Genomic DNA, 17,436 nt, shown 5'->3' with positions numbered 1-17,436 from the left:
TGCTGTTTAAAAAAGGAACATGTAAGAAGCACAATTTCTGGTGGAGTTACTTTACATCACCTCGAATCTCACATTCTCTACAGAAAAAACTTGACACAAACAAACTGAAACCCTCTATTGTCCTGTCTTATACAAAGTACAAAGTCTGAAAGTGTCTGATCTCTCCATCTCTGATTAATGATGCCAGTGAAGATTAAAAGGTAAAGACACATATAGATCATTGAGCCACTTAACCCTAAGAAAAGTGACGCACAAGTGTTGGCACTGCCAGGGAGTCTGTCTGACTGGTGACGTAATGTCGTAATGTCCTGTAGTACTACTAGATGCTTAAAATAGCTGCAGCTTTCTGAATAGCTCTGCTGGGATTACCTTAAATAATGACTGAGGTTTTCATCATTCACAAAAAGTCCACATAATTTAATCATAAATATAATTTCACAACGTACAAGACATTACATAAATATGATAAAAACATAAATATCAAAACAAAAACACACTACAAAATATTTTTCTTTGGTTGACAGCCTGGTAAAAATAAATGTTTTGATCACGTACAATGAAAATATGTCATACATTCATTGTGTCCTTGTTGTTGTTTGCTTCATTCTCAGTTGTTTTTGTCCTCTAAATGTCTTTTGTCGCTCTGGTCGTCCTGGTCCTGTTCACCCACCAGGACTTTGCTGTAGAGTTTCTGCTGCTCTTCTTTAAAAGCATCTTTCACTTTTGCACGTTTCAGCCCTCCATCCCTGAGAACACAGGGAAAAAAAACACCTAAATCACACACACTTCAGTCTGTGTTATTAGTTACCTTTTCCAAATACCCTGAGGGGGATAACCTGGGTTGCCTTCCTGAATTAGCTTCAGGGTTTAATAATGCACAATTCCTGTCAAAGCTGAAAGGCTATTAACAATGTGTTTTGTGAATCAGCGTCTGTTTCATGCCACTGGCAACCTTCCCGTTTTTTAACAGCCATTAGCACCTATAATTTGACTGATATATTATGACATTTAGATACAACAATGACTCACCAGATGAGATCCACTAAGCCTCCTTGTGCAGCTATGGCCGCTTTCACTCTGTTGGCAAACTGCGCTGCGTCCTCCCATTCCTAGACAAGGACAAAAAAAAAAAAAGAAAAGGCTGAGAAAAGGTGGAGACAGTCCTCCAGTAGATAGAATAGAAAAAACAGCTTATCTAAAATTTCTGTCAGTGATTTTGTTGTGATGTAGTCTCACCTCTCTGTTCATAGGTGGCAGATACCAAACACTGCACACAATGGCCCAGCTGCTCATCATCCTCAACAGATAATTCACCATGCCAAACTTGCTGCTGTTCCAGAAAGCATCTCCGAACCGAGGGTCATACTGGAAGGAAGGTGGAAGTAAGGTCATAAGAGGTCAAGGTCTGTAGGTAAAAGTAAAATGATTTGAAAGGAGGGAAAAGTTCCTACCTTAATGGCGACTGGGTAGACAGTGCAGCCGATCTCGAAACTGCCCTTTTTGAACATCATCACTGATGTGTTATTGATGCAAGTGCCTGATGATGACACAGTGTGAAAATCTTTTAGCAATGCTGAACAAAAAAGTGTTGTTTTAACTCTGCAACATTAAGATACACACCCTCAGGAAAAATAAGAATCGGCTGTTTGGTTTTGTCAGCAACATGATCACCAAGCCTGAAACGACAAAGCAGATACATCCACCAAAATGTTTTACAAAACTGTAGCTATTTCTATACTGTAGTAAAAAGAATAAAATGCTGTTAACTGTGTAGCAATAAAGAATACTGTATTTTTTATTTTCTTTAAAACAAAGCTTGGTTAGTGCAGTTGGTACAATTATTTCATAGCGTGGCGAATGTGCAGGTCACAGCTTGTCCACGAGAGCGTTTTGGAGTGTTGAATTGTATGACGTTTTTTTTGAGGGACAGGGGGCCGGTACCATTCACCTCCATTGTGTTCACTGAGCAGCTCGTGTCTCTGCCCCACGGATCTCAAAACAACATACGCTGATAATTAAAGGTAATGAACCTACTCCTGTTACTATAGTGATTATGACGATAGGCAAATTTGCCAAAATGTTCAATTATCCCTTTAATGGTCATTCTGTTTATCATAGTGGAACATTGTTGGATTGTTGGATCATGCACCATATATGGTATTGTTATAAATACTGTACAATATGTGTATATTTAGCATAAGTCAGTAGCACGTATGTATGACATTGTGTCACCATAAAATCTATTGATGATAAACTTGATCTTTGTGAAAATACTTTTAGCCATGAACTTTATTAAGAAAACTTCACCTTATCATTACAAGATATATGGAGGTGAATCACAGGACCATGGAACAATATGATCCACTGTAAAACACTGGTTACCATCAATCTTATTGCTTATTCTAATGAATATCATGAGGATGGTTATTGGCTGCTCAGCAGTGCTGCTGATCAATGGGCAGGAGCTCGGACGATGCAGTGTTACCTTTTGGCCACTAGATGTCTGTCTTTGACTTCTGATCTATCAAACCAGATGTGAGGAGAAGACTTCACCATGGCTCTCTGGACCATTCCCATCAACCCTCCATGCACCTGACCAACCTGAGAGACAAGTTCAACTTAAACTCAGCTCAAAAACAACATCTGTACACATCTGTAATACAATAAAAACTGTAAAGTTTTTCAAAAGCTTTCAGCCTTATGAAGACTGAACACACAGGCTGATAGAAACACAGTGCATAAAGAGACACAAACTTCTGTACCATAGAGTAGCAGCCATCATTGGCCAGGATGATGACATCAATTGGTGTTGTATGATTGGCCACACAGATCCCGCCATTCTGTGGTTTGTTCTCGCTGCAAATTAACACATTTATCAGAGACACTGATACACAACTTCCACACAACCATGTCATAGAAAAACAACATCACTATATGTAGAAAAATAAATAAATGGATCAAATTTTGAATTCTGTAAGTTTTGATTCTATTATTTGAAGAGGAGACATTTACACAAAGTTGTCCTCTCATCAAAAAACATGATTCCACCACATGTGTGTACTGTAAGTCATCATAATTAAATGCTGATAAATGTAATACAATAAATTAAACTTTGAGATGATGTTGCTTATTATTAAATCTTGTACCTGTTATGATAGGTGATGATCGCTGTGAGAGCTCTTACACAGATGCGGTAACACATCAGATGAACCTTCTCACCCAGGTAGGACCTCAACCTGAAGATACAGCATTAGGGAATTTATAAAAAAAAGTATTAATCTATCTATTATGTCATTATTATTATTATGTCACCATCACTGCACTCCCTCCTGCACTGATGCACACTTCAAGGTCTGGCTAAAATATATCTGGTGCTATCTATATGATTGCACAGGTAATGCTGGATTTAAGAGTCCTAACTTTACATATATACTTATTATGTGAACTGGGTTGAACTTACTCTCTATTTGGCAAAAAGCCCACCAAAGTAGTCAGGACTAGGAGCAAACCTATTCCAGTGGCTGCCAGAGTAACCCTGCAGGAAAAAAGAAAAAACAAACTGCTGACTACAGACCGCAGCAGTTCATTCACAGCTATTGTACTCTGAGATGAACCTGCCTGTGTGCTGCTCTGACCTAAGCGGCAGCAGGACTCCATACCGGATGAGGACCCCCAGACCCCACAGGACGGTGAGCCGCAGACTTATGTGCCGGAAGTTGTAGTTGCTCCGAGTCAGCAAGTTCCAGCTCTCCAGTTCCTGGGCTGAAAAGCGCTTAGTCACCTCGTCGTCCACGATGCTCTCCACGCCTCTGCGGCAGAAGTAGAAGATGTCGGCCATCTCAAACTCCGGCTCCGAGCGCAGACAGCCGGCTGAACCACGGAGCTCCTGGATCTCCTGCTGCAAAGACGACGGTTCTTTAGCTATGATACCTTCAATGAGAATGAAAAGAAAAGAAGACGTGCATTTAGATAAAAATGCAGACATTTTACATGTACAATAGGTATTTGTGGCTGATAACATTATTACCGCTGCTATATGGTTTATAGAGTTCCTGATTCTTTTCCCTTGCTCCCATCTCCATTCGTAGCATTGCCCACTTCAGGGGAAAAAAACAGCAAGAACAGTTGATTAGATTAGAGGATTTGAATAATTCAGTGTTAGTTTCTATGTTTACAGTCATGTTAAACACACAGCAACATAAGAGCAAGAATTAAAGATTGACATACTGATATAGGAAGTTGCACGAGCAGGAATAAAGATAATTTCCTCCAAATTACAATCAAGGTTGATGATTCCAAGAGAATATGGGCACAATAGATATGATCAAAGTGATAAAATTAGGCAACATGATCCGTAGAGACTACAGCTCTGCAGAAGAGAGATTTAGGGAAAACATCTTTTTCTGAGAAGCTTGCAGCTGAGAAAACAACACAGAGAAATTATAGAAACATTCAACACTTTGAACCCTCTATCCTTTGTCTGACTTACTCAAGCATAAATGGGTCACAATTTTGATGGATCAGAGCTTTGTGCCACCTAAACCTGGAGCGAGGACGTTTAAAGAACCATCACTCGGTGTGTGCGCCAAACGTAAACAGCACCGACAGCCGCTTCAGACTGACCAGCTCCAGGGCCTCAAACGGGACTTTATCCTGAGTCCTGACAATCAATTCCAAGGGCAAAACAACTGGATTATGACAACTGCCTTCAACTCTGTTGGGAAAGTGTGAAAACATTTTGCAAGTGCTGCAGAAATAATCTCTTTTAAAAAATCCTTCCCAGGATTCAGAGCTCCCTGCAGTATCTACCACCTCAGATGGTAGTCCCACGGCTAAAAGCCTGTTCTTTCCAGGGGTCTGTCCCAAAGCTTAAGTCCCTGAGGAAACAGATGCAAGCATGTTCTGTGCTTTTAACTGTCTCTCTCTGAGCTGGGACTTCCCAGGGGTCCCGTCCAGCATGGCGTGTTTTTTTAATCCAGTAAGCGAGATAAACACTTCAAAAAATGTGTTCCTAATTCACAAATAACTCTAAGGGAAATAATATATATTACTGTAGAAATCTAGAGATAGTGTAAGATACCTATTTGATCCAATGTGTTGTATGATGTGTAATCAATAAATGAATAACCTTTTCAATTGACTAAAACCTTGGTTCAGTAATAAACAGATACAAATACAGTGGATTTCATAATCTTCTACTGATGTTTGACATTACATAGACACCCAACTCACCTCAAAGATGTTGAGAAGTGTCCTCATGTACAGCCTGCGCACACCAAAAGAAACTCCGAGGACAGCTGGCACAATTATGAAGACAAACAGCAGGGTGAAGCACACAGTGATGGAGATGCCGAGACACCTGCACAGCAGGTTGTCAACAGGAAGTGTAAACCAAGTCATGCTACACAGAGAAGGAGAGCGCACACCGCACTGTAACACGGAAGTCTTCAAACAGACCCGAAGACTCCGTCTGCTACACGTGGATCAGGAGATGTTCATTGTCTGTGTTGGGCAGAGACAGCACAAAATATCAACATCAGGCAGCAAAACTGCAAACTTTACAATCCTTATGCTCTCTTTCATTACTTTGATTATTTTACAGACAATATCATACTTTCCGGATATGGTTTTCAGCCACCTATTATCACTGATAGATCACTATAAGATCATGTGCAACTAGTACTACTGACCTACACGTTCAAACAGATATATTGGTTCATACTCAGTGCCCCTCTCTTATTCTATTACTGAGTGGAGACTTGTTCAAACTGTCTAATTTGACTTGATTTCAGCTTTGTACTCACTGACGGCATGAGTAAGACTTATTGTAGCTTCTCAACAATGAGGACATGTCTGCTGCTTTCAATTGTAAGTTGACAGCAACTGCCTTGTCAGAAACAACGCTATTTTACGATTTATATCAAATTGTGTTATATTATATTATATAGTTCAAATGTCTCTCAGAGTTGATTAAGTAATAGTGAGAGGCCTCTGTGTAGATTTACTGTTATCTACAAACAACTTTTTTTCCCTCTCAATGAACTTTATTGAAAAGGATTTGTACAACAAGAACATCAGACAGGTGCTCCATGAAATGTCACATAAACCTTATCAGATCAAAAATAATAGTTATGCATAGGGATATAAGCAGTATAAACAGTTATCTACAATGTTTTAGCTTCATGTTATTATATGACGTTGCCAGGTCTTGTTGTGCTACATCACCTGAGTGAGCATCCTGTCACGGGACACCTCCATCTCTCACGTCTCTTCTCTTCTTCAGGAATAAAACCTTCACGACACGTGCTGAGTGTTATTAGGACGTGTTGACAAGTTTGGTTGACATCATGCTAACTTTTTAAAAGTAAAAGTGAGCTGCTAACAGGAGGACACTCACTTTGACGCCCAGCTAAAGGCTAACTGTGTGTTAGCCAGCGAAGCTAGCAGCTCCTACCTTCCTCCGGATTTGACGCTATTAACTGTGTAATCCTCCTGTGTCGGTGGAGGGCTGAGCTGACAGACGGTGAGGTGTTTTCTTCCCATCTGGACAGTGAAGGCCGGAGGACAGGGAGCTCCGACTGACACACTGGTGTCGGGTTTGACCGGGTTTGTTTGACCAAAGGTCCGACGCAGAGAGAGACAGCAGAGAGTTGTCATGGCAACAGGTGTCCACTGAGGACTGATGTCACTGCGCTGTGGGCAGGGAGGACGTCATAAGTTACTGCTCCTATCGTCACTCAAAGATACTCTTTTACTAAAAAGTGCTTTATATATTGCATATTATTTTGAAAAACTGTTTTGTAATGTGAAACAAAGTTTTGAATAAAATAAAAAAGATACTCTTTTACTATTTTTTATTACTTATTTTTTTGTTTCTAAACTAGCAAGTTACCAGGGGAAAGCATGGGACACGAGAAAACCAGCTCTTTATCAAAATAATCTGTTTTCAAATGTTTTTTTTATTTTCTTCTTGTAAGAATATTAATCAGACATTATTTTGTATCTTTATTTATTGGCAAATCTATTTTTGTTGACATTTGTAAAAATCAGATGCCTTAACTGAAAAGTGTCTATCAATGGTAATTCGTTCAAAATTAAGTTATTGACTGTTGTATCAATGCAAATGAATAATTGTTTGTTTCTTCAAATAAAGTGGGGTAATTTTGCTCTTTATTATGGGGCTTTAGTGCTAGCAACCATCCATCCACCCCCTTGATAAAACGTTGGCCTCCCCACGCCACCCTGCTGTGCAGGTGGAGGCACCTTTCAACTCCATTAAAGAAGACATACTGTATTATGCCTCTTTTCCACAAACTAAAATAGTTACCAGACATGTCTGTGTCTGACATGCTTTGGTCAAAATACCCCAAGGACAGTGCTTTAAGTGGGAAAAAATAAGTGCCGGTACTCTACTTATTCAACTGTTGGCGGTTAATTAGGCAGTGGGCAGTGGTATCAGCAGATCATTAAGTAATACATTCAAACATGATGCTGGTTTTATTGAACTTTCCACAAAGAGTTTTAACAAATATTTTCTTGTTAAAATCCATCTATGATTGTTTGTCATTTGAAGTTAACTCATAGTCTCTATCCTACTGAAAAGTCCTTTCTCAGTGTTTGTGCACTTAAATATTGGCCCAAGGGAGGTCTTCAGAGGGGGTCCTCAAGTAGCTGCACTGGAGGAGGCTGATGAACAAGGGAATTTGAACTGGCACTAACCATTGCCTATGGACACATATACACACCAGGATAAAAGATGGACACCAGACATGGAGAAAATTGGAGAAGTAAGCTATGCAGTTGATAAGTTAATCAATCAAATGATGTGTTTGTGTCTATCATAACAAAAGCAGCTAGACAATATTATTTTAGACCTGAATTTGATTTTAGTATTTAAATGGCCAATACACATTAGGAGGACCAACAACATTAATATTATTGATTAGTAAGATCTTCATATATTTAAAAAAAAAAGAAAGAAAAAAAAGAAAGAAAGAAAGAAATAGAAAAAAAAGGCCCTGTTGATAACGGGAGGTTTCAGTGCCTGTCCCTTTAAAATAAGCAAATAAGCCACTGCTCACCTCGCCCCGCCCCCTCTACCGGTACAGGTATTCACAGGTAACTGAGGGAACCACTCATAAAACCACATAAACTTGGGAACCTGCAAATTACTATACTACTACTATATTTATATGTCCCCACGGAAGACCCCACACCACCAGAGCACAGGTGGACTAACCATGGCTAGCAGCACTACCTTCTCCTCGTCCATGTGTAAGTAACTTTAATAGCTAACCAGATGAACCGTGCTAGTCAACTTTGGCTAACTTGCTGCTATTGCATTGTGCTAAATGTGTGTGGCTGGATTGTTTTTGCTGCTTCTCCTGATTATTCGTTGTGCTGGTTGGTGCAGGCTATGTTTAGTGGCTGCTCTCACTGAACTTCCTACATAATATCTTGGTGACTGAGACAGTGAAGGAGGTTAGCTGTGTGGATGTGGCAGAGGAAGCGTTTGTTTTGGGCTGAGATGCTGGTGGTCGAGGGCCACATTCAGCAGGCCACATCAATGAATTTATATCATGATTAGTTTAGCATTAAATTACTCATAAACATGAGTGAATATACATAGGCTACATATTCACTTCATCACTTATTTCAGTGTATTTAAATGTGGCCCTGGACTATTGGACCACTTTGTCTGAAAGTAGCTACATCCATTCTTTCACCCACTTTGTTCTTCACAACATGAACATTTCATGACAACTTTGTACAGATTCTTTTTTTCAAATGTTAAAATCACATCTGTCTCCATTCATAATTTGTAATGGACTCACTTCACATTTCAACAGATTTTTAATTTTGGTAAACAACTCTGAAATGTTTTATTTTGGTCTCCTTGGTTTCAAAGTTTCTGTGTGTGAGTTAAACCTTTTCGTTATAGTTTTAGTTTCCTTGGGCCCTTTTCCAAATAATTTCCAGCAAACTCCTCCTCAGTTTAATGTTTTTGTACTGAATCTGATTTCCGACTTTACTTTACCCTGGCTAATGTTTTGACATGCTGTTTTGTTGATGTCACCATATTAAGTTATGCTGTAGAAGTCCCTCTTAATGTAGATTCATAATACAAGAAGGCACACACCCAAATTCACACTGTTTTTCTCCAATAAAAACCTTTATTTTTATATGTTCTGCTACAAATTGCAGTTGTTTTCTAGCATGCATAGTTTCACACAGTTAAGACAAATAAAATCACAAAGTAAGATTTCCTTTCAGAAGAATATCTTAACCTCAGAGCATGCATATACTCCCATGTCCATTCATTAACAATAATAATTTAGCTGCCCCAGGAATCAAAGGGCATTTCCAGCAGTGTAATCAATGTAATCCAATGAAGCATATTCCTAAAAACATACTGCATTTACCACACTGAGACTCAAATTAAATTTTTTTATAAACTTTCTTTGGCTTTTTTCATAAAGAAGCTAGTACCACTTCTTTACAAATATTGATAATGAAGGTAAAACAGTAAAAAGAACTGGTAATCAATATTATGCTAGGGGCAATTCATGGATGAGGTTTATTGTTTGATCGATTTTTGAGGTATTCAGTTCAAAGTGAAAACATACCAAAGTGAAAATCACTTGAGGATTCAGTAGACTCACAAAACTCCGAATAGACAAATACAAATTAACAGAGCTCTTTGATAATAATTAAAGCATTTCATCTGTAGTTTAACACTCTGTTGATCATCTACCGCTGTGATTAAGGTGTAGATGATCTGTCAAACTCAACAAAAAGCGCTTTTAGTGTATTGTAAGTGTCGAATGCAAAATTAGTAAATCATACTGTAGTTAAAATGGCCAATCACAGTAGTCAAGATTAGCTACCCACTGTACGTAGCCTCAAGAAATGTTGCAGTTAAAGGAGTCTGTTCATCTTATGCACACACTGAAAATTACATGTATATATATATCACAGTAAGATAGGCATAATGTTATTAATGTCAGAAGAACAGCATCAGTGCTACATTACACATAATTACAAAACAAATATTGGCTTGCCTTAACCAGGGTTGGACAATAGTCTCAAGGGAGATAGTAACTCTACAGTTCAGGGTGGAGAGGAACAACAGTATGTACAAAACACAAACACACAGCGTTGACAGGATCACATGAAATATTTCCATATTGCAATATTGTATTTGTGCTTCTCGGCATTATAAAGGAATGTGTCGTATTTGTGGGGTGTTTGCTGGCATACTGCTGTAGTTGAAAATATGTCTTTCTTAATTGCTACTATAATTAACAACAGTAGGAAAGTGTCAAGTGAGCAAAATAGCTCAAACATCTGGGTCAACAACCACATCAGCATTAGAAATGTCGTTACTAAAGGAAAAAAATATGCTTTTTTAAAATATACTTTGTAAAAGTCATAAATGCAGCTGTTGGTTTTTTTGTGCTCTAAGGAACAGCAGCAGCATATAATCAACAGTGTTGCTCCTGACTGTTAGTGGTCAGCCTTTGTGCTTCAGCGTGGCAGTTTCAGGGCAGGGTTGATATGTTTTTTGTTCTCTTGTTCTCTGACAGTTCACAAGTTCAAGATCCATCAGTAGTGTTGCACCAGTCTCTCTTTCTCTTTCTCTCTCTCGTATTGCTCCCATAACGGCAGAGAATCCACGTTCTGTTTCAACATCTCGGCTCTGTGCGACAAACTCATCGCGACATCATCCGCACAAATTCTGATGATGAAAGAAAAAGACAGATTTCACATATAGTAGCTAGTGCACTGACCTACTTTAGTTTGAATCTATAGTCAAATATTTGATGCCAGGCAAGATACATTTATTTTAAAATGTAAACCAGGTTCTACATGTACATTTTCTTTGTTGATCTTGCTTGACCAAATGTTGCTTCAACATCATTTGATTTGATTCGATCTGATGTTACAATATTGCATTACTCATTTTTAAAAAGGAAAAAAACGAGAAGATGGGTGCAACAGATTTAGCACAGACTGCTTTCCATCCGAGTCGATAAAACATAAAATACACACATTCCCACACTCATCACATAACATACACCATTCTACAAAAATAACTACTAATTACATGTGCAAGTAGTATCAAAATTGCACCGAAGAATAGTGTAGTAATTAAAATGTATGAAAGTTAAAATGTACCTCTGTGTGCTAAACTTCTAAACTAAAAACAACAAACAAACAAAAAGCAAACAAGATGATAAAACAAGTCAGAGTACAAAATAGGGTAAAGACGACAAGTACAGGACTACAATCAATAGAATCATAGACGGGTGATAAAACAGAGGAAATGTAAAACTAAATGTAAGAATAGTTTCAGTGCTGAGAACAGCAGCACTTTCCGATATTTCCATCCCTAACAGGCTGCGTGCATCTTTTCCTCAGTGGGTAATCTATGAGGTGACATAATCCTAATCTGACAGACAGACCTTACTGCCTTCATCCCCTCACCTCACTATCAGCATGGTGTTGGGATATCAGACAAGCACCTTGCTGGGATTTGAAATGTGTGTGGAAAAAGGAGAGGAAGTGGTAGAAAGTAAAAAAGTGTTCTTGTGTATATGTATCGCATATCATCCTTTACCTTCAAAGTCTACATGTCCGTCTCCGTTGAGGTCTATGTCTCGTAGGATGTCCTCCAGATCTCTATGTCCAACCTGAAGTGGTGAGATTGGGAGGAATCAAAGTGAGTTTAAATCGGGATGAGATTCACATTTAAAAGGGAACGACAGACACACTGATAGAGAGCTTTTCAGAGAGGAGGGCACAGATCTGTACCTGTTGTCCTAAAAGCTTTTTCATAGCTTCTCGAAGTTCGGCTGTACTGATTTGACCGTCTCCATTTGTGTCGAACTGAGATCAAGAAAAACAGAGACAAATTATCACAATAGAAACACAACGGTTAAAATTGAATCAAAAATTTCAATAATTAAAACTATCTTTTCCTTTTCTTTCATATATCCCTAATCTGCTGTTAATGTTGCATGGTCATAAAGTTAAAACTGCCAAGATAAACTCTACACATAATGAATTTGTGAGTCAGTCACATGAATTCATCAGTTTGAACACTGATCTTTGAACTTCCTTTGAACCTGCTTGGAAATGTTTTTGCTATTTTTCACTTCTTTCCCTCATGCCATCATCCCTCACCTCCTTGAATGCATCCCGCAGCTCTTTCACCCCGATCATGTCCGCAGTTTCAGCCAGAAGTTTGGGCCCCATGAGTTCTACAAAGTCCTCAAAATCAACATGCCCTCCCACTGTTGGACAGAGGGGAAACAGGAAGCTGGGTTAATGTTCGGGGTTTGTTTAGAGACACGAAAAGTGGACAAAACTTTATTTGTACTGTCTGATAAATGGTGACGCTCAAGCTAAAGTTTTAAAGTTGTAAAAGTGCAAATAATTCATATAGACATGCACACACACACATGTACAAGGATATAGCTTTACTTACAGTTCATGTTGATCTGCTGGCTCAGCTCTATCAGCTCCATCTCTGTTGGCATGTAGCCCATAGTCCTCATGCAGTTGCCCAGGTCTTTACAGCCAATAAACCCATCTTTGTCTTTGTCAAACTCCCTGAAGGCCTCACGCAACTCTGAGAGCAGGGGAGAATACGAGATGGATGTTTAAATCATATAACTTATCTAACACAGTTTTATTTAAAATGTAACATACCATCCATTTCTTCTGGCCTCAGCTCTCGGTCCTGTGAAGGAGCACAATGTAAAGTTAGGATCCAAATACGGCTTTTCTTTTTAAATATCATGCCAATCTGCAGCTTTCCTTACACAACACGATGCTTTAAGAAAAAAAAAAAAAAAAGCTATGTGCCACAGAGTGCCAAGAGTCTGCAGGTCTCCTTCCGGCCAGAGAGGAAGAGCTTATCAGTGAGGTGACGTCCCCTGCTGAAAGATCTGATGGCAGGAAGACATGCAGATACTTGGCACTCTGCAATACCCCCAAAATAGATATAAAATGTTTTTGCATTTCTGCCAGTATGTAGGTAGGCTATATACAGAGACAATGGAAAGGTGCAGAGTAAACAATAACTCTTATTTGCCAGTCCACTGAACTAAAATGACTCAATCTCAACCACTGCACCCATTAAGAACAACCATCCGAGAGCTTATACAGTAGTCAGTCAAACAACAAATTGTGTTCACCAAAGATTTCAACATCCCTGTTTTCTTTTAATCATGAGACCGACTGTGTTGTCACTGCTGGAGATAAACAAAGAGGTGAGGGACATTTCTGCCACTGTCGTAACCCTGATTTAATAATCCTCTGTCCTGCTGCAATGTCCAACATGTTTAGGGGTAATCCAGCCTCATGCAGCACACACGCACACACACTCACACAAACACGCACACACACATTTGCAGTCAGCTTTCTAGCTATCAACAAGAATCCATAATATAAAGATTTAAAGTTGTCGTATTGACTATATAGCATCTTCTCTTTCCCACCACGCTTCTTAACGTGCTGTAAGTGCTGACATTACAGTAAGAGGTGACTGCTGCATACATTCACAATAGGTTTCACTTATTATGTGTACTGTTACTGTATTGTGTGCTAGTCTCTCTCTCTCTTGGCATGCATGCACATGATATTGTCTGGACTTACGTACAGCCTGCCGGCTCTCAGCGAAGCCCTTGCGTAGAAAGATGCATGCAGGCCCCAGTACGTTGTGCATGTTGGCTCCGTTCTGGGCCAGGGCCACTAGCGGCTCAAGATAGGCCCCCCCAGAGCCCCCCTCCTCACAGGACTGCACTGCTTTGTAGTTCTTCTTCTGGTCCTGGAGCAGCATCCGAGGGGCAGGGGGGCCAGACATGGGAGCAGGGGCAAAGACAGGGGTAGAGACTGTGACTCAGATTGAGGCAGCACGGAGCGAACAAGGAGCCAACATGGACTTGGGATGGAGGGGGGGGGGGTTCAAAATCAAATGACTGACACATGGCTGTCAGTCATGGGGAGGGGTTCAGTCAGGTCAGTCATGGTGGGGGGAAGCACCTCAGTCAGAGGAAAGCGTGATATATCCTGACACAAGCAACTGATGCCATCTATGACTCTGTCCTGTTGGTCACCGCCCTGCACAGCAGCACTAAGCCTCCATACGGCTGCTAATAGATTATGTCATCATAACAAAAACACAATGACCCTTTCGACCTGACCACCTGATAGAACTGCTCCTTAATCAGTTTGTCTCAGTCACATTTTCCTACCAATGATAATGATTTAATTACCAAAGTGATTGTCAGAAAGGGACAAGAAACGTAGGCATATGTTTAATACAAATATATATATATAAAAAACCCTGGTCAGCCTGTTTTTATTTGGTGAAAAAACAATATACGTAGTAGTAGTACAGTGTTTTTCAACCTTGGGGTCGGGACCCCACGCAGGGTCTCCTGGAATTCAAATGGGGTCACCTGAAATGTCTAGTAATTGATAAAAAAAAATAAAAAAAGGATTACTGATAAAACTATATTTTTTTTAACTAATTATTATTCTTTTTAAAATTATGATTAAACACAATCTTAAACAACTATATTCTATACTCACTTTCTCAAATATAAATCAATTTCAAATAAAATGCAGCATATACAAATATCTGAGCTGGCGCATGATTGCGGGGTCGCTAGGAATTTGTGATGTCAAAATGGGGTCACGAGCCGAAAAGGGTTGGGAACCACTGTAGTAGTAGTATTTAATACAGAGATGACATGACTTTAATCCTGAACACAGTGTTTGAGTACAGTGTTCTTATAACCAAGTGAAAATTGAGATCTAAGTTGTAATTAACCAGATTCATCTTTAAATAGCCAGTTTGTCTTTTTAACTGACAGCATTATGATCCCCACTAATGATACAGCCTCGGTGTGTTAGCAGTCGTCTCATCACTAGTACTCACACAGTGTCCACTGGTGTTAAGGAATCTAAAAGATTGATGACTCCACTGGGGCGATGGTTACTTTCATTTTTTTCCAAGAGGGATGAGGCTTTTTTTTATGTGCGCATTGCAAAATAATGGTGTTTTTCAGAAGATAAGGCAAAAGGTTTAGCCAACCATTTAATTATAATCACCAATTAGCAAATCAACCAGGGGGCAAAAGTTGCTCTGACAACAGTCATCCCAATTACAGAGCGAGCTACAGGTTAATTAAAAACAGGCAATCACTCGCTGCCAGTGGACAGAAATGCTTCCTCTAAAGTCAGACAGGGTTCAGCCATTGTTCTGACTAATGTCTGAACTGGAAGAAGCGGCAGCCTAATATGAGGCTAAATGCAGAACACTGGAGATGACGAGAAAATGGACTCTTGTTTTCATGCTCTGAGATTACCGCTGCTCATTTTTGCCAAGCAGATATACAGAGTTTAAATTAGCAACATCTCCTCTCACTGGTCAGGTCTTCAATTACCACGATGTAACATCCATCCCTGCTACAAGCAAGTGGAGTGGACTCACTGTCACAGCAAATTACCCAGGAAGCATTATTTCTGCTGCTGCTTTAAATCCCTGAGACGTAAGCTAGTGTCGATGTGTCTGTTATTACAGCAAACCTAAGACATCGGCATGCGTACAGACTGAAAAATGGACATGCGTGCGTATACTACATGCATAAACAAACTCTATTTTATGCTCTACAAATGACCTTCACACTCCATCTGTTGCCATGCCAGTCCTAATGCCAGTTCGTGCAATCCTACAGCCTCCACCACAGGAGCGGGATGCCCACTGGGTAATCTGACCAAGTGATGCATGGAGCAGGGCTGTCTGCGGGTATATTGTGCCAGAAAAAAGTACTATGAAGCCACGCGCTAGCAGTTATATAACCCAAAGAAGGAAAAAAAAAGAGAGAAAGAAAACAGTGTGAGAGAAAGGCTGTAGTCAAGCAAGAACTTCTCCAACACCCCATCCCATTTTGCACAGATGGCATCAACAGTTGCTTGATGATATTGTGCTTCCTCAAGGATGTGCAGCTGCTGTGAAGGGAAATCTATTTGTGGGGTTGTCTGCCCGCTACAGAGAGTCTGCTGAAGCATACAATAAGGACAGCAGATGTAAGAGATGTATCATATGAACCAACTCTTGTCATCTCGAGTTTTGAAAAAAAAAGAAAGAAAAAAGATCCTGAACGTCCTCCCTCAACTGTGCATCCACACCGTCGTCCTCAGAAACACTCAAAGCCAGAGGTGCACAGAGCTGACAGAGCCTGATACAGCTGGAAAAACAAACACACCTGTTTGCGACATTTTTCCACCGACTGGTTTAACATCCCGCAGGTGCAGGCTTGTAACTTGTAGCATCTTCCTCCGGCTGGAGTGATCTGACTGACTCTAAAGTTTGCTGACATGATGATCCAAATTCGCTGACCTCACCTCTGCCAACAGGTCAAGCGCGAGCCGCATCAACCGGCTCCTCTGACCTGCGTGAACGGCTGAGATGGGTTTCCAGGTGAATGGAGGCATGCATCGATAAAACACAGAGAACTTATATCCAAAAAGACACACAATAGGCTGCAAAAGTCCTATTAATGCTGCAGTGCAATGAGATTTAAAGGAAGTCAACAAAGCCCTGCATTAATATACATATAGTATACATTATTCTCAATTACTATAACCCTTCATTTACCCCCCCCCCCACCATGTGGGGCTCCGGCAACACAAAACACAGAGTAACAGCTGAGTACAGTCTGAAAACCCAAACCCAGTCAGATCATCAGTCCAGGTCCAGTCAGATCCTTCAGTCAGGTCGGGGGACAACACCATGTGACAAACATGCAGGGAGGATTCAAGGAGACCACAGCCAAAAGAAAAACCTCAGAGCGGACCTTACCTTCTTGGTGAAAATTTTAAGCGACTTTACAGAGTTGCCCATTGCAAGGAAAAAGAATCCGTCTTGTTTTATGTTTTCTCTCTAACTGTGTCTGTGTTTGTGTGCCTGTGTGTAAGTGCACGTGTGTGCATGTGTGTTTGCATATGTTTCCGGGCATGCATGGGAATAGGAGTGATTAGAAAGGGAAAAGAGGGTTCAGTGGGTCATTGACTAATATAAGAGGACATTTGGGGGAGGGGGGGTGGGGTGCAGCGGGGAGCAAGGGAGCGGAGCAGAGGTATCTGAGGAGGTGGACAAGAGGTGAGGAGGGAGAGAGGACGGAGGAGTGCGCAGGAAGGTATACCCAGAGGCAAGGACGCCGGGAAGTACGAGGGGAGGGAGACAAATGAGGAAATATGTAAACAAGAACAAAGGACAGATCAGAAGAACACAGAGATGAAGCGAGGGAGAGGAAGCATGCATGTGAACAGAGCGAGATGCAAGCGCCAGGAGTAGAAAAAGCAAGATTGCTTATTCATTCCATCCTCTCTCCTACAGTGTCTTTCCTCCCTCCCTCCCTC

The 17,436-nt window shown here is 40.3% G+C and overlaps 2 protein-coding genes across 2 annotated transcripts; both read right to left on the bottom strand.

Annotated features, from left to right (window-relative positions):
* Window positions 1-607: 607 nt before the first annotated feature.
* On the bottom strand, window positions 608-5,400 carry gpat4 (glycerol-3-phosphate acyltransferase 4; the record flags this gene model as incomplete). Its single annotated transcript, XM_083984026.1, has 12 exons — window positions 608-746; window positions 1,030-1,109; window positions 1,237-1,365; window positions 1,452-1,537; window positions 1,621-1,676; window positions 2,486-2,601; window positions 2,763-2,856; window positions 3,147-3,236; window positions 3,461-3,535; window positions 3,636-3,930; window positions 4,028-4,097; window positions 5,233-5,400. The coding sequence occupies 12 exons, from the start codon at window positions 5,398-5,400 to the stop codon at window positions 608-610; spliced, it is 1,398 nt and encodes a 465-aa protein (XP_083840152.1).
* Window positions 5,401-10,712: 5,312 nt separating this feature from the next.
* cabp1b (calcium binding protein 1b) lies at window positions 10,713-16,918 on the bottom strand (the record flags this gene model as incomplete). The annotated part of the gene is made up of 7 exons (XM_083984196.1): window positions 10,713-10,738; window positions 11,621-11,693; window positions 11,815-11,889; window positions 12,187-12,296; window positions 12,491-12,634; window positions 12,715-12,745; window positions 16,877-16,918. 7 exons carry the CDS (start codon window positions 16,916-16,918, stop codon window positions 10,713-10,715), a joined length of 501 nt encoding a protein of 166 aa, XP_083840322.1.
* Between the last annotated feature and the right edge of the window lie 518 nt (window positions 16,919-17,436).

Source organism: Trachurus trachurus, assembly GCF_905171665.1.
Source record: "Trachurus trachurus genome assembly, chromosome: 12".
Classification (NCBI taxonomy): domain Eukaryota; kingdom Metazoa; phylum Chordata; class Actinopteri; order Carangiformes; family Carangidae; genus Trachurus; species Trachurus trachurus.
This window is presented reverse-complemented; position numbering and strand designations above follow the sequence as displayed.